The sequence below is a fragment of the Bidens hawaiensis genome, unplaced genomic scaffold, assembly GCF_021521415.1.
Source record: "Bidens hawaiensis isolate Kalapana, Puna unplaced genomic scaffold, B.hawaiensis_p1.1 tig00020329_1, whole genome shotgun sequence".
NCBI lineage: Eukaryota > Viridiplantae > Streptophyta > Magnoliopsida > Asterales > Asteraceae > Bidens > Bidens hawaiensis.
Window position 1 is genome coordinate 356,756 of NW_027493092.1, and position 17,342 is coordinate 374,097.

At 35.0% G+C, this 17,342-nt stretch overlaps 2 protein-coding genes across 2 annotated transcripts; one reads left to right on the forward strand and one right to left on the reverse strand.

The window, feature by feature from the left end:
* Window positions 1–3,779: 3,779 nt before the first annotated feature.
* On the reverse strand, window positions 3,780–12,559 carry LOC143560421 (abscisic-aldehyde oxidase-like). The gene is made up of 9 exons (XM_077048726.1): window positions 12,400–12,559; window positions 9,114–10,727; window positions 8,019–8,269; window positions 7,153–7,362; window positions 6,855–7,073; window positions 4,989–6,050; window positions 4,783–4,881; window positions 4,174–4,363; window positions 3,780–4,093 (listed from the first exon to the last, which is right to left on the reverse strand). Exons 1-9 carry the CDS (start codon window positions 12,551–12,553, stop codon window positions 3,882–3,884), a joined length of 4,011 nt encoding a protein of 1,336 aa, XP_076904841.1. The 5' UTR covers window positions 12,554–12,559; the 3' UTR covers window positions 3,780–3,881.
* A 3,388-nt stretch (window positions 12,560–15,947) lies between these two features.
* LOC143560413 (signal recognition particle 43 kDa protein, chloroplastic-like) lies at window positions 15,948–17,087 on the forward strand. Its single transcript, XM_077048721.1, has one exon. The coding sequence runs from the start codon at window positions 15,951–15,953 to the stop codon at window positions 17,079–17,081; it is 1,131 nt and encodes a 376-aa protein (XP_076904836.1). The 5' UTR covers window positions 15,948–15,950; the 3' UTR covers window positions 17,082–17,087.
* Window positions 17,088–17,342: the final 255 nt, after the last annotated feature.

Below are 17,342 nucleotides of genomic sequence, written 5' to 3' on the forward strand. Positions count from 1 at the left end.
ATACATCAAAGGTGCTATATGTACCTTTTTAACCATCTCATATTTCAAATCTGTACAATTTTAAAAACTTAGAAACTCATTTACGCATTATATCTCTTTAATTACAGCCCACGGTGTTGCACGATCATAACGCCCTGCTTGCGGTGCGCGCATATAAAGTATATATGTGTGAACCCTCGGGTGGGCAAAAGTAAAATTGCACTAATTTTGACGTTATTTTACCAATCTCGTGAAAATAACGTTAAAGGTGGCGGAAGGTTAATCAGGCATCATGTGGTGGCGTTGATAGCCGAAAGACAAGGGCACATGCACCAATCAGCCGGTGTCCCTGATGATTGAGTGCTATGTGCCTTATGTCCAAGGCTTGATGCAAAACTACTATCGAGCCGGGGGTCTCACCGGAAGCAGCCTCTCTATCCCTATGGGATAGAGGTAAGGCTGTCTACATCTTACCCTCCTCAGACCTTACCATAGCATTGCTATTGGTGGGATATACTAAGTACGATGATGATGATGATGATGATGATGATGGTGTTGCACGATCATCTCCATCTTTTTGTTACCGCAATTTTGGATATTAACTCAACCCATATGATTCCTTAAAAAGTTGACCATTTTGTGTGTTGTTGTTGGCTGGGCTGCTCCAAATCTTGTATGTTTGTTACATTATATGTTCTTAATAGCTTAAATGTATACTGTTTTTTATGCTCTTAAACTGCAACTAGGTGAGTGTTATGTGACTTTTTAAATGTACTAATGATGATATTGAGAACACTGACTAAAAATACAGCCACTATTGTTTTTGGGGGTTTGGGCTGTGGTCATTATGGGATGCATTCAATGCAGGGTTAATATGTCTTTTACCATTCATTCACAATTAGTTAGATCAATGTGAACATCTTCACAACTATAATTTAGCATTTTTTATTTTTAAGGTCTATGCCAGAAAACTTAGCTGAATTTGTTTGTTATTATTGATTTTTGAATTTTTTTTTGCTTAACCTTTTGATAATTTTACAAGTAAATTTAATATATTTTTTTTATTCTTATTATGTATCTGGGGAAAATAGCAAGGTAATTTAAGATCATTGACTAAAGCTTCGACCAGTTTGCCCATCAACGGCCCGAGTCATGTTAATGAAATCTATCAGATTCAAACATGCCGATTTAAGCCTTTTATTATAGGTGTGGGATGTAGTGATAGTTGCATGGCATATTCAATATTTTTGGTAAAAAGTCTCCAATTTGTTATATAAGCAATATGTTTTTGTATAAACATTTTTTGGATCAAGATTATATGCTAATGGGATTATTGAGTTACCATTACTTATGGGTTAACGAGACAGAATGGGTTGCGGGCTTTAAGTTTCATTTTTCCAATGTCACGATATCTTTTGGTTACAAGACCAAGCAGTTTGCAAACTGGGGAGAGGGAGGGGTGGATCAGAATACGGGCTAAAGGTTGATTTCAAGTCATTAGGGGCAGTTTTGGAATAACTATTTCGGTTAATTTTGAATCAAAGTACGGGCCAAGTTTGCTTTTGGACATCTTTCATTACTGATGCCGCCATGCTAGATCTCAAGTGCAATGATTTAGTGAATTACCCTGGTTAAACATTTATTTTTATTTATTAATTTTTTTTTTTAGTTTTCTTTGATTATACTTTTCAATAACCTTACAGTTACTTTGATTCCTCAAATATTCCTTGCGATTATTAAAGTTGCAGAAAAAAGAGTCGTTTTATGCTTTTTGTATTTTGTGAAGAGATTTAGAGTAATTACCCATTTTTTTCTGATTGACTTTGTGAAAAAGATTTAGAGAAATTACCCAATCTTATTTTATTTTTTGAAATATGAGATTTAATTAACCAAGCATAAATTTCAAAGTTAACCAACCTTTTTGACTTGAAACATTTGTTTCAGGTTCTTGCACAAATACACGAGTCAAGGACGGTCACATTGTGTCAGGGGACATTGTTATAGCCGTAAAGAGTGGTTGGTACGAGTACGAAATCGCGCACGGGATGCCAACCCAACAACTTGTGATCCGAGGGTCACGTGCATTTCACCAACTAGCGTGATCATCGCCTTAGGAAGTGAAATATTGGGTGGTATTCAAGGTGTTCGAGCTGAAGGCATTGTAGCCATTAGTTATGAGTCGAGAGTGCGTATTAAAACCGGTGTCGGGAGGGGTGGGTTTGTAAAAGATATATGGATGACCAGTATGTTAAGGTTTTTCTAAATGTCTATGATAATTGTTTTGATATCTATATTAGATATTAGTGTTTAAACATGTTACGAGTGATGTGTCATTTGCTTTAAAAACTAAAACAAGGCTGACAATCTAAACGAACGTTAAGTTTTAATACATTACACAACTTTAGGGCCTATTGCCTTTGTTTAAATCATTTATTTTTCAAATAATAATAATAATACTATAAGAGCATGTTTGGGATTGAGTTTGAAAACACCTTATAATTGCTTATTGGTGTTTTCAAAAAGCCATTAAGTTAAAATGTATTTGGCAATGCCTTTTATTTTATTTTTTTAAAGGGTTAATAAGCAGTTTTCTAAAAGCCTCAAATTTTGGCTTTTCAAAATGGCTTTTTGAAAAAGCCAATAAGCCTATAACCAGCTTTCAAACTCAATCCCAAACATGCTCTAATACACGTTATTTTGAAACACAAGTTGACAAATGTCTAAAGTTGGTGCATGATAAATTATGTTGCCCTTTTGTTGCAACACATGAATATATAATTGTGATATGAACTATGAAGTAATACACTTCTATTTACTACTACCTTGAACCCACACTTCCAAAATGTATTGTATTGGACTGCAACCAACTGTATCATATGTTATTAAATTAATATAGTTGTCACGTTCATGTGTTGATATTCCCGTCCACCGGACGGGTAAGCTACTAGTTATTATGGTTATTGTTGTTTTTCTTTTATTAGTACTACTACTATTATCTAACATTATTTACATAAACATTTTAATATTGCTTTACTTTTAAGAAACCTTTTAAGTGAAATAAAGAACCGTAAATAGTGAATAATTCAAAAAAATTATAATTTCACTCATAAAATTACTGTAAGAATCACTCGTATATAAATTAAATAAGAGGATTTTAAATTAAATTACAACACAAAAATTAAATGAAAAACAGTTGAGTAGCTTTTACAGCTGAAATAAACAAAATACAAGGAGGTGAAGAATATAAAGCTTGATAGCTGAGAATTCGTGTTCAACACGAGCTCTTAAAAATATTTCAAGTCTCCCAAAAGAACTCATTTGTTTTGTAGGTTACATCAGTAGTAGTGATATTGTTGGGGATTGCTAGAAATTATGTGTATCAAGTGTTTCTTGGTGTGTTTTGCAACCAAGGAATCCTTAATATTTATAGCGAAACCGAGTTAAAACAACGGTGTCATGAATTAAACAAAAATTAAATGGCATTGAGCATTATCTTCAATGCATTTTATTCTGTTTAAATGCTCTTGACTAGAAACTGTTTTCTGAGCTGAAACCACACGAAACTAGAAACAACTCCTGTTGCCAAAGACCGCATCAGAAGTAGTTGACATCATGATCTTCTCGGAACCATTGTTGTTTCCATGTAGTTGATCTTCCCACCACCAGTTCCATATCTTGTGTTACAAGCAACACCATCAATGCATCTATAGGATTGAATATATATAAATTGGAGTTTATTGTAGCATTGTTATCGCAACGAGTGATACATTTTGATTTGAGTTTCCTTTGTGACGATCTCTAATGTACTCCTATAAATAGTCGATCAATAATATACAACACATCACGGGGTTTTTATTATTCTATAATATCAACAACATGGTTACACATACCATTTTCATGAACTAGACAACAGACTGAAGATAGAACTCAACATTATCGAGCCCACAGAGTGTTTTCACCACTGGCATGGTGGCAGGAACATCTAACTGAAACATCGTATCAGAACCACCGTCCAACCCCTTCCAACAACATAGCTGGTTTCTTGCTTCTTTAATGGCAGCTCTAGTTGCACAATGAACCGAAGCTGCAAGAAGCAACGGCGGCTCACCTGAAGCTGCATGTCACCACAAAAATAACATAAGAAACATGGAACGAGATCCGTTTGTTTGACTTGTTGATTTTTTTTAACCAAACCTTTTGAAGATAGCACACGGTTTTTATGATGCCCGCTGTTAAGTATTTGCACATTTAGCTGTTTCGGTATGGTGTCGATCGTAGGTATCTTGTATGTCCATGTGCCATCCACAGTCACCATGCCATCTGAGTTTGTAAGATACTCTTCAAGCATGAAGAACCCAATTCCTTGCACGAAAGCCCCTTCAATCTGTAAGAAACCAAGTTGTGTTACAGTAGAATGACCAAAATCCCCCCTCGGTATAGTTAAATTACCAAAATACCCCCTCGGTATAGTAAAATTACCAGACCATCCCCTCGGTACAGTAACATTACCAAAATACCACAGGTACAGCAAAGTTACCAAAATACCCCCTCTGTACAGTAAAATTACCGGACTACCCTCAGGGTACAGTAAAACTACCAAAAACCCCTAGTTACAGTAAAACTACCAAAATACCACCTAGGTACACAAACTAGCAAAATACTCCTTGGCACGGTAAAATTACCAAAATAGCCCCTCGGTGTGACCAAAATAACACTCGGTACAGTAAAAGTACCAAAATACCTCTCTGTTGGGGAAACTAAAAAACATGAATCATCATTAACAAACTTATCATCACCACAAACCTGTCCCATATCCACAGCAGGATTCAAGCTCTGACCGCAATCATATATAATGTCTGTTTGCAAGATTTTGGTTTCTCCAGTCAGAAGATTTACTTCCACCTGTATATAACCGAGTTCACCGCAAAACAGTTAGAATATGAAGAAGCACGCATTTAAAATTTAGAAGGATATAAAAAAATGAACTGACCAGTGACCATGAAACTTACCTCACTAACTGCAGCACCATAATTAATGTATCTCATAGCCGTAAACTCCGGTACAAAAAACGAACTTGCTGATAAATTAACCGACTGCATATTTGCCTGCACAATAAGCAACTCCCAATTAACTGGACCCATTTCTTCTTTTAACTTCTCTTTTAACGCCACGAGTCTTTCAACCAAAACATTGCAGCAAAGTCTAACTGCTTCACAGCTCGCTTCAGAAGTTGTACTTCCAGAAGTGAACCCACCTTGAACCATACTCAAAGTATCTGCTTGAACGACCCGAACCTTATCCAATAGCCCCTCGTTCCCACCACACTGAACCGCACTTAGACAATAAGCAGTCATTTGTTTGACCTTGGTCCATAGCCCTTGACCCAACTCAATACCACCAACTTCCACCACAACCGAACCGTCTTGTAAAATACTGACTTTACCCGGTGTCCGCCTCAGCAACACCTCATGCAAGATTGGAATCCGAGAAATACCTTTTTTTCGCCATGTGTTGTTTTTATTAAACTCGTTGACTAAGTCAACTCTATGGTCAAAGTTTGAAGATTTCATTAACTTTTCCCATATGGTTGGTAAAGTAAACTCTAATGGCTCACCAGCACTAACGCCATAAAATAACCGAAGGCTGTCGAACTTATGAAAATTAATTTCCCTAACAAAACCGGGGTCTAAACATAGATAACTTGCCACGTGTTCGATAACCGCTTCGGCTATAAACGATCCTTGCACTTCACCCGGGGCCCGCATCGCAGATTTACTCGAATGGTTCGTTTTGCATACTTTAAAGTCGAATGATAATGCTCCAAAATTGTATTTTTTAAGTGCACACGTCATGTTCCATGGTAACATGGGACTAACGTCGGGTGACATGCCCGCATTTATTAAAATATCGAGATGTAGGGCTGTGATCTTCCCGTTTGATTTGAACCCGATTGTGTAGTTTATCTTCATGGGATGTCGTCCTCCTGCCATTATCATGTCGGTTTTTCGGTTCACGTATGTTCTTACAGGACGGTGTAATTTGTATGCTGCGAGTGCACATGCTGTGGCAACCTATATTATCAATATCAGTAATAAGTAATAACACAACTTTTTTTGGGACAGTTTCATATATACCCCTACAAACTTGGCAAATATGATACACATCCCTATAAAACTTGTCAATTATCATATATATCTAAACCAAATTCTAAATAGCATATACATTTATCCCTCTATAGTAATGAAATGTTTCATAAATATGATTCATAATATGACAATATTTTTTTTAACTTTAAACTTCCATTTTTATCCATTTTTTAACTCCTCTTATTACTGTTTTATTTTCTGTTATCTTTACTTTTTCTTAACTCTTTACTGTTTTCCAATTGACTCGATCTTTTTTACAAAGGAACAAACCAAAATCCAAAAAGCAGTAAAAAATCCAAAGAAAAGAAAAAAAGAGCAACAATAATAACAAAAAAGCAGTATAAAGATGAGTTAAAAATAGGTAAAAACAAAATCTTTATAAAAATTCATTTTTAAGTCAAGTCAATTGAAAAACTGTAAAAGAATAAAAAAGCACACATGAAACAAAGGCAGTAAAACTAAAACACTGAGTTAAAAGCGGGTACCATTGAAATGTTAATGACCTAATGTTATAAGAAAATGAACGGCAAAATGATATGCTATGAATTTGTTTCACTAAATATATTAAAAAATAGGTGTGCACACGTGTGTGTGTGTGTATGATATATATTTATATATCATATTTATAATTTGGTTTGGGTATATATGATATTTGGCAAGTTTTGTAGAGAGATATGATATTGACAAGTTTTATATTGAAAAAATGGCAATAAAACAATCAATACTCACGGGCATAGCTTTAAGAGCCTTGCCACCAAAACCGCCACCAACTCGTCTAGTAATAACCCGAACGTTATGTTCAGGAACATTAAGACACCTTGCTATGACACTTTGTGCATATTCTGGGACCTGAATGGAACTATACACCACCATACAATTGTCTTCATCGGGGACTGCTAATGCAGTTTGTGTTTCCATATAAAAATAGTATTGTGACGGAAGTTTAATCTGGAAAAAAAGTGAAAATTCATGTTAAGCTTGAAAAGTTAGATACAAAAAGAAAGTTTCAACTTTTAGTTAAAGCCACCTCAGCCGAATGGATTTGGTGGTCAGATTCAGCCATCCCCTTTGAGAAATCACCAACTTGTGACGGGTAAATAAATGGCGGGACTTCAAAAAAGCTCGATTTCAAAACCGCCTGGTCAACGGTTAATATAGGTGGTTCTAAGTCTTTAATATCATAATCAACTATTGCTCTATCAGCTGACATGTCAGCAATCTTTTGTGTCTCAGCAACCTAACAATTTAAAATTGCATACCTTTAAGCTTAATTCTTTACACTTACATAAATTAAGATCTTTGAGGGTAATTAGGCTTGTAAACGAACCAAACGTTCAGTGAACTGTGCAGTGGGAAGTTTGTTCATGTTCATTTATTTAATAGCAAATGAACATGAGCAAAAGATTTTGTTCGTGTAGTTAAACGAATGAACATGAGCACGTCTTGTTTGTTTATTTATGTACGTGAACGTTTGTTTACATTTGTTCATTTAATTTTAATTATGTTCTTTCGTTTATGTTTTTTTTTTATATTGTGCTTGAGTTCCCTCATTCACGCTTGCATATGAATTTAAATTTTTAGGTCAGTTACGCTTACAATTTAGTCCAGTTTTAATAACTTTTAAGGCCAAACATATTGTTGTTTATATTTTCTTTAATTGGTTTTAGCTTAGTTATGTGCGTTCATGAACTGTTCGTTTATACAATTGGTGAACAAACATAAACAAACATGAACACATTCATTTTCATAACGAATGAATACTAACAAGAAAAAATCCGTTCATTTAAATGTTCGTGTTTGATCTTTGTTCGGTTAAAGTTAAACAAACGAACACGAACATGCTCCATTTTGTGTTTGTTTGGTTCGTGTACATGCGTAAGAGAGTTTAAATACCGCGAATGCTATACGCTGGCCCGTACAATAAGTAAGTTCATCAGAAAATAACGGTTCGGGACCGAAAAGGGTCTTGGCTCCTATATTATCACCTCCTTTCGGAATATCTTGAAATGTAATAACCGAAGTTACATCTTTTTCAGATTTTAGTTTAATACCCGTTACCCTTGCTAACGGTTTGGTGCTGTAAATAAACGCTCCGTGAAGGCAGTTCAATGGTGAAGGCATGTCATCTACAAATATTGCTTCACCTGTATAGTTAAAGCCACTTCAGATATGAGTGGATAAGACATTGACTTCCAGCTGGAAATATTGACCCGTTAGCAAGTCAAACGGGTAGAAATTTATCCAATTTGTATGTTTAATGTTTACAACTTCTAGAATAGTCTCGATTTTAAAAATTAGATTATTATTGAACAAATAAATATTTGTGGTCCAACTGAATTTACCTGTACCGCAAGCAAGCGTTCAGTGAACAGTTCGGCGATTAGTTTGTTTATGTTCATTATTTAACAACCGAGCGAACATGAATCAAATTTTTTGTTCATTTAGTTACACGAACGAACATGAACACTCGTCTCGTACGCTCATTTATCTTCGTTTATTTCAATTCGTTTATGTCCATTCCTTCACGCTCAATGATGTTCGTTAAGTTACGTTTGTTTAAGAACGTTACTTTGCTTTTGTTAATATATTCATATAAAATTTGTAGGCCCATTACAACGTACTCTAGTTGTAAGCTTGTAATAACTTTTTACGCCCAACACATTGTTCAGCGCATTAATTTTAACTAATTTTAGCTCAGCTATTTTCATTCGCTTATACTATTAGCGAACGACCATAAACGGACATGTTCATTTCTTAACGAACGTACACGACCAAGAACACCATATACGGTTAATTGTTCGATCATTTGTTTGGTTAAGTTAAATGGACAAACACGAGCATGCTCCGTTCGTGTTTGTTCGGCCGTTTACAAGCCTAAGCTGGACCCATTTTGACCCATTACCCAACCCACTCGACCGTCAGTTTTTCCACTTCTAGACCTTATCTTGAATCAAGAATAAATTATTAATTGTGTCGAGTAATACAAACCGGAAGCTTGGATTGCAGCACCAGTCTTTACAATTGGTTGACCAACAGGGTAATGTTCATCACTCAATTCTATCACCTGCTTTGCAGATGACAACAACGTTGTTTCAGAATGGTCAAATGTTAAGCTTGACCTAACTCCAGGAAAGTCAACTTCAATTAATGGCCAAAGAAAGTCAAACAGAAAACCAACAGCCAAACTTGACCGATAAGCGGGATGTGATGCCCCAGTTGCAGAAGACACAACAACCCTTAATAACTTAACAGCTTCATATATCAAATCAACACTTAATCTTTTCCCAACAAGATAATTTTTAACCGCGCTCATGGTTATTGCATGCTTATCCCCAAAAGAACCAAAAGCCAACTGAATGCTATCAATATTAACACCACTATCACAAACAGAAACTTCAGCCAAAAAAGCAGCGCTTAGATAAGCTAACGCGTTCCCAAGAGGACGCGAAGAAGCCCGATAAGTTTGAAATATTATTTTAGTGTTTGACTTTTCCGGGTACCCGTTTTTGGTTGGTTTCAAACACGGAACAAATACACTTAAAAGCACACTTCTTGAATCTAAAGCAGGCCTTTCAAGAAACTCCTCAAAAGTAAAAGTTTCCCCTTTTACCCCTGTCAAGATGGTAACTTTTGACTTCACTGCAAGAAATACAGTGGCAATATCGGAAGGAAAATTCTTTCTTTGTGCCATTACCAAATTTCCACCTACACTCGCCACATTACGAATCGATTCAGTACCAATTTTCTCCAAATGCGAAGCAATTTTCTTGAACACCAAATCACCATCAAATCTTTCTTCTTTTAAAACCAATATTAATTTAGAGATTGTAACAGTTGCTCCAATTTCAATATGAGAGTCGGTTTTCTTGATTCTAGAAAGTTCAGGAATAAACCTAAGATCAATATACTTGTGATACTGATCAGTTTCTTTATAATAACTGATTCCCGTGTTACCAGCAACCAATTTTGCCATCACACCATTGTCAACCGAGTTCACTTCCAGCAAACTTGTGAGTTCCTCTATAGAAACTGGAGTATACCAACACTTATTGTTCTGATGATTATTCAAAACTGCTGTGGGTTTGTATTCGTTTTTCAAGAATTCAGGATATGTGACTGTATGTTTTGAATCATAAAAAGGCAGTTTATTTAGTTTAGCATCTTTTTTCCAGAAAGAATTAAGTCCCAAATCTTCAATATCAACATCAGCCGCAAAACTTTTGCAAACATCAGCAATAGGTCGGTAACCAGTGCATCGACACAGATTACCAGAAATCGACTTTTCAGCTTCGGAAACACTGAGTTTTGAGAGACCAAAAGCTGGTTCAGGTCGATCGGTTTTCTCCGAATTAACAAGTGCTGAAAAGAGTGACATGCACATCCCGGGGGTGCAAAAACCGCATTGAGATGCATGAAAACCTGCAAACCGTTGGTGAATGGAATGAAACCCGTCTTTGAGATTTCCAAGGCCTTCGGTTGTAGTGACTGAGCAACCGTTTATGCTGCAAAGAAGTGTAAGACATGAACTGACTGTATAATCTTCAACTTGTTTGAGGTTGGTGTCAAACTTGGACAGTAGAACATTACAAGCACCACAACCGCCTACAATTATGAAACTCATAATATGCAAAAGGTTCAAATTGACATGAAATGTGTCAATCAACATTATTAGAGCACACGGAGTGGGGATGAAAAACACCCAGGGAAAGTGCGGTGAAACCCAATTCCCGGCCGGGTAAAACCTTGAACACCACCCCACGTTTTCGGGGGTTTAATTTTCACCAAAATTCGGTGAATCAACACCGGATTTCCACGGATGGGGGAAAGGGATGCGCGACCGTTCAACGGTCACCAGACAGTTTTTTTTTTTTTTTTAACTTTATAAAAATCATTCAAACCATCCAACTTTTTAACAAACACTCTCTCAACACTCTCAAATATTCTTTATATTTCAAGATTCAACCATTTTTTTTGTTTCAGAGAAAGAATGGAATCATCATCAAGGTCTGGCCGAAAACAACAAAAAAATTTCAAAAGCCTCGCCAACAATCGTCACAACAACCGCCACAACAACCAACTCAACAACCGTCAAATTTATTTTTATTGTTGAATGTTTAATTATAATTTATTGAAATATTTTAATTTTTAAATTATTTAGATCTTATTTTAGTTTTAAATCATGTTTGAGGTTAATTTAAACATAAATATAATTTACGTTAAAAATAAATCAAAGCGGAGAAAACTAGAAATACACCCGTCAAATTTATTTTTATTGTTGAATGTTTAATTATAATTTATTGAAATATTTTAATTTTTAAATTATTTAGATCTTATTTTAGTTTTAAATCATGTTTGAGGTTAATTTAAACATAAATATAATTTACGTTAAAAATAAATCAAAGCGGAGAAAACTAGAAATACACCATATTTTTTTTGGGAAAACCAGGAAGAAACAGGGGTAAAGCGGAAAAAAACTGATGCGGCGCTGACGTGACATGCCTATAAAATGTAGAAACATGGGACGACTCCCCATGCTCTAATATCCCAAATCATATTCTATAACAAGAAGGTGAAAATCCTATTTAAATTTCACTTGGGCATTTCATCAAACGGGTTGTGAGCAAACAAACAATTCAACTTAAAGATTAATATAAATATCAGTGGCAGAGCCACATGTTGAACACCGGGTTCGGCTGAACCCGGTCTTTTTCGATTTTATATATAACCTATAGTATCGAATTAACGAGAGAACTCATTCTTTTTCAGCGAGCGAACGCGGTGCCATTTCAAAATAAAAGGTTCGAGCGCATGGATTAAGAAAAATTTAGTTAAATTCTTTTTTAGAAATGAATATATTTTTTATAAAATATAAAAAGCTTTAAAAAACTATAAAACTTACTAACAAACATCATAAATAGACAAATAATAACTCGTATATAGATTATAAAAAAAATGCTCAAAGTTATTCATAGAATGGGTCACTAAGCCCAACTCAATTAACATTCTTAAGCATAACACCAAAATAAAAGGTAAACGGATGGGTGACGATTATATGGATGATGCTTTCATTTGTTATATTGAAAATGAGTTTTTTTTTAATTCACCATTGAATATGTTATCAATCTTTTTCAAAACCCAAAAATCCGAACCCATAGGATAAAATTCATGGCTCCGCTGATAAATACCACCAATTGAACTCACCAACAATTAGAGATTAACACATGTCAAACCACCAACAAATTCACATAAAATCATAGAATCAAAGAAATCAAACCTTCACCGCAACCGAGCTTAACACCCTTGAAACGAGTGTGAGAACGCAAGAACTGAAGCAAAGTGGTTGATGGGTCGATGTTAGAGAGCTCAAAACGCTTACCATTAACAGCAAACACCAATTTTTTAGTAGAATTAAGTTGGGTGTCTTCCATTGTTGTTGTTGGATTGAAAGAAGAGGAAGAATGGGTGCAGGTGAAGCAAATATTGGTACGGAATGGAAGTGAGAGATGATGACTGATCTATTTTATTCTATTGCCACCTAAAAGCTTTTAACTTTTGCGAATCTTGTCCGCACTAAAAGTTACTTTATGTATACTTTTGTATCATATAATAATATTCCTACACTCAACCGCTTCAATAGTCATGCACAAGAACAAATTCTCTTCTTATAAAATCAGAAATAGAATGATCAAGATAATGATAGAAAAATATCTATAAACTATTTGTTGAAGGTAAATGATTAGATGTGTAAAGTTATAAATCTTTAATGTTTTTATATTTACAGTTTCGTTTTTACATTTTAAACGACTGTAAGATACATATAATTGTCCAAGATATCTTATCGTTTGAACACTTTATGATGGCCTGTTAAGGTATGTTTAATATGTCAGATCACATCACGCAGGATGTTTATGAGGCGTGTGGGTGCTTAGGTGGAAACGGTAGTGGAGAGCATGACTAGATAAGGTTGCTGTGGGAGAGCTAATACGTAACAACTCGCAAGGGAGGTGGTGGCAAGGAATGAGAGAGACTCGACTAAATCGACGTGAAGGCGAGCAACTTGCTTGTAAACTGTAAAGTCTTTATCATTGCAATATCATCTTACTAGCATTAAAGTATCATTGCAATATATCTTACTAGCATTAAATTATTATTAAAGTCATTGGATATTTTTATAAACACGCTAAAACAATATCTTCTCATGCTTTTGATACATGTATGATGCGTTACATCTACTTTCTACTATACTATTAAAACAATAACTATTTCCATAAATAACAATCATTCTTATAATTTCTTACTGATAAAATAATTCAAAATTAAATTAAATAACATTCAACTTAATCATATTCAATATATTCAATATATAATTCTAATATATTACACTATTAATAATGCATGCGTTCATTGAAAAATTCAGTTTTTTATTTCCAAAGTTTCATGGTAGTCATTCTTATTTTGGTTTCATTTCGGCTTTTGGTTTTTGTTTGGTTTTAGTTTTTATAAATTTGCTTTGTTTCAGTTTCGTTTTAGACAGGTTTAACTATATTCATTTTTTGTTTTGGTTTTTACAATTTTTGTTTTTGGTTCGGTTTCAGATTTATCGGTTTTAGTTTTTCAATTTCATTTTGGTTTTTGTGTTAGGTATTTGGTTTTATTTAGGTTTTCGATTTTAGTTTTGTTTTAGTTTTTGTCAATTTAGTTTCGTTTTAATTTTTATTTAGTTTGTTCGGTGTTTGGTTTTAGTATTTATTGAAAAATGAATTAATATGGAGGGTTCACAAATTAAGTGAAAGGTTCACATGCGTTTCAAGTTTCAAGTGTTTTGAAGTTATTGAAGCTTTATATTTTTTGAATCTTCACAGCCAATAATAAGGAATCCGCATAAGGTAGAAAGGATTTCAAAAGCTAAGAACGTTGTATGTGTTACCTTTCATTTTCTTCTTAATCTGCAAGTGTGTTATTTCAATTTTTATTTTTGAAAATGGGTCATTTAGAAATGTTTCGATTTACTTTGGCACAGATCAAAAAGGATCAATTCAAAAGGGTATCAGTTTAGTTCGGGTCAACGAGTCAATATAAAAAGGCATCGATCTCATTCTGGTTTCAACGGGTCTTTTTAAAATCGCATTGATTTGGTTTGGGTGATACCGGGTCAATTTAAAAGATATTGATTTGGTTCATGTTTAAATGGGTCATTCTAAAAGCATATCGATTTGATTATGGCCAAAACATGTCATTTTAAAAAGGTTTCGATTTGATTATGGTTCTTAAATAAGCTTTGGACGTGCTTCGCTTTATTAGGGTGCATGACTTTTCACATGATATGTAAAAACAGTTTTCGTAGTCAGTTAGTCACTATGTTTGTTAGATTGATGTATGAATGTTTATGTCGTCAACTGTGTTCCCGGTCCATGAATAAAAGAAGCCCGAATCATTCTTGGATACTTATCGGGAATATTTCCTGGATACTTATTTTCTTATTTGCTTGCTTTTCAGAATAACGTTAGTGAAGTTTGTTTGTTGGGATTTTCTAACATGTGCCGTAAGGGCACATGTAAGAAACATTTATTATGTGAATATTCTTATTGGAAGTACAATTGCATATTAATTACATCAATCTTACAATAATTATCATATTTAGCCTTTTATTCTTTCCTCCTAAATTTTCTTTCATTCATGACTATTAAATAAAATTTTTCTAATTTCTTCTAAAATTACTGTTTCAACACTTTTAATTTTCCACCATGTTTCTATTCATTTATATATAAAAAATATTCAAATATGAACGTAATTTTTTTTACATTCAAACTAACAGTGACTTTTTAATATTAAAATATAAAAGTTTAAAAATCAAAAGAAAAAATAATTTCATTATTATAAGATAACAAAAGAATAAGTATTTCAAACATTTATAATGAAAGATGAGGTTCTAATCTACTTCACTTGTGCATATTAATTTTTCTTTTTTTAGCCAATTGTTGAGCATTATTAGCATTATCAGAAGCATGTTGCTTTGGACATGTGCTGAAGTTGTTTAATATGAATACTTATAAAAAATGATGGAAAATTAAAAGTGATGAAAGAGTAATTTTAGAAAAATTCTATTTAATAGTCATGAATGAAAGGAAAATTTAGAAGGGAAGAATAAAAGGCTAAATATGGTAATTATTGTAAGATTGATTTACTTAATATGCAATTGTACTTCCAACAAAAATATTCGCATAATAAATGCTTCTTACATGTGCCATCAGGGCACATGTTAGAAAATCCCTTGTTTGTTTTATATTAATATTATTTTTTAAAATTTATGAAGTTTGTGTTTTAAAGTTTTAAATTTTCTTCGTAAACATTCTACTATATAAAGTCATTTATTGTAAGTTTATGTATCTAAGTATTTTGTTTGCGTATTAATATGTATTGCAATTAAAAATCATGTTGTCTCAAACAATATATTGAAAAATAAAATGTCGTTTGAAATCGTATATATGTTTACTTGACGATTTCTATATTTCCACTTGTGTCGTGCACGGTTCATAACCTAGTATGCTATGGAATAAACAGAAAGTGCCTTTTCTTGGTAGATTTTTACGAGTTCCCATAATAAAATGTAACAAACTCCTAAAATAAAAATAATAAAAATATGAAATTACATAATTAGCCTTGTCCAGTAAAAAGACCAAAAAGCCCACCAATGAGAGACATGGATTGGATTTCAGATTTCTTATCCTATTATCATCATCATCATCATCATCATCATCTTCATTCTTTCTCCTCCCATCAATATCCAGAGACCACCACTAATACAATAATATCCACCACCACCAAATGGACGCCCTCTGCATTAACCCATCTCTCTCCACCCTCAAACTCCACCCTAAAACCCCACCACCCCATTCTTCCCACCTCCGTTTCCGGCCACCACACCACCCTTTTAACCTCTCCGTCTCCGTCTCCGCCGCCACCGTCCAAGACCCACAATCCGAATCCGACCCACCTCAATTCTCCACCTACGACCAAGACGAAACCTACGGCGAAGTCAAAACCATCATCGGCAGCAGAGCACTTGACTCCGGTACCGGAATGGAGTACTTAATCGAATGGGAAGACGACCACAGCCCCACCTGGGTCCCAGCCAACTTAATCGCCGCTGACGTCATCGCCGAGTACGAAAACCCTTGGTGGACCGCCGCCAAGAAAGCCGACGATCGCGCACTGAAGGAGCTAATCGATTCCGGCGACGGCCGTGACGTTGACGCCGTCGACGCCGACGGCCGGACGGCGCTGCTGTTTGTCGCCGGTTTAGGGTCGGAGTCATGTGTTAGGATATTATTAGAGGCTGGTGCTGACGTCATGCACAGAGATAACGGAGGAGGGTTAACGGCGTTACATATGGCGGCGGGGTATGTTAGGCCGGGTGTGGCGAAATTGTTGGTGGAGTTTGGTGCGGATCCCGAGGCGGGAGACGATAGAGGAAGGACGCCATTAGATTTGGCGCGTGAGGTTTTGAATGCGACACCTAAGGGGAACCCGGTGCAATTTGCTAAAAGGTTAGGGTTGGAAAGTGTAATTAAGATATTGGAAGGGGCGATATTTGAGTACGCGGAGGTGGAGGAGATTATGGAGAAGAGGGGGAAGGGGAATAATCTCGAGTTTTTGGTTAAGTGGAAGGACGGTGGAGATAACAAGTGGATCAATGCTCCGTTGATCGCGGAGGATTTGATTAAAGATTTTGAAGCTGGGTTGGAATACGCTGTGGCAGAGTGCGTGGTGGGGAGACGGGATGGTGAGGAAGGGAAGAGTGAGTATTTAGTTAAGTGGACGGATATAGAAGAAGCGACTTGGGAACCAGAAGAAAATGTTGATCCCGAGTTGATTAAGGAGTTTGAAAGTAGTGGTCGTGAAGGAGCCGGAGTCGGTTCCAGCACAACTCCGTTATCTGTTAATGAAACGGGTTGACAAATTGACTGTTATTAGCACCATTGTTTTTTTTTTAAATTAGAATTACAACATTGGAATATTAGATTAATTAAATTTTGTGGTATTTCTCGGTTACATTATAAAAGATTTGGATGGAAGCAACAAGTGTATAAAAGGTTGCTCTATTTTTTTTTAGTGAAGATGATTTTTTTTTTAGTAGGCTAATCCAACAATTCAAAATGAAGTAATTTTACATGCTAAATCAAATAAATAGGTCCAAAATGTTGTTCTATGAAAATA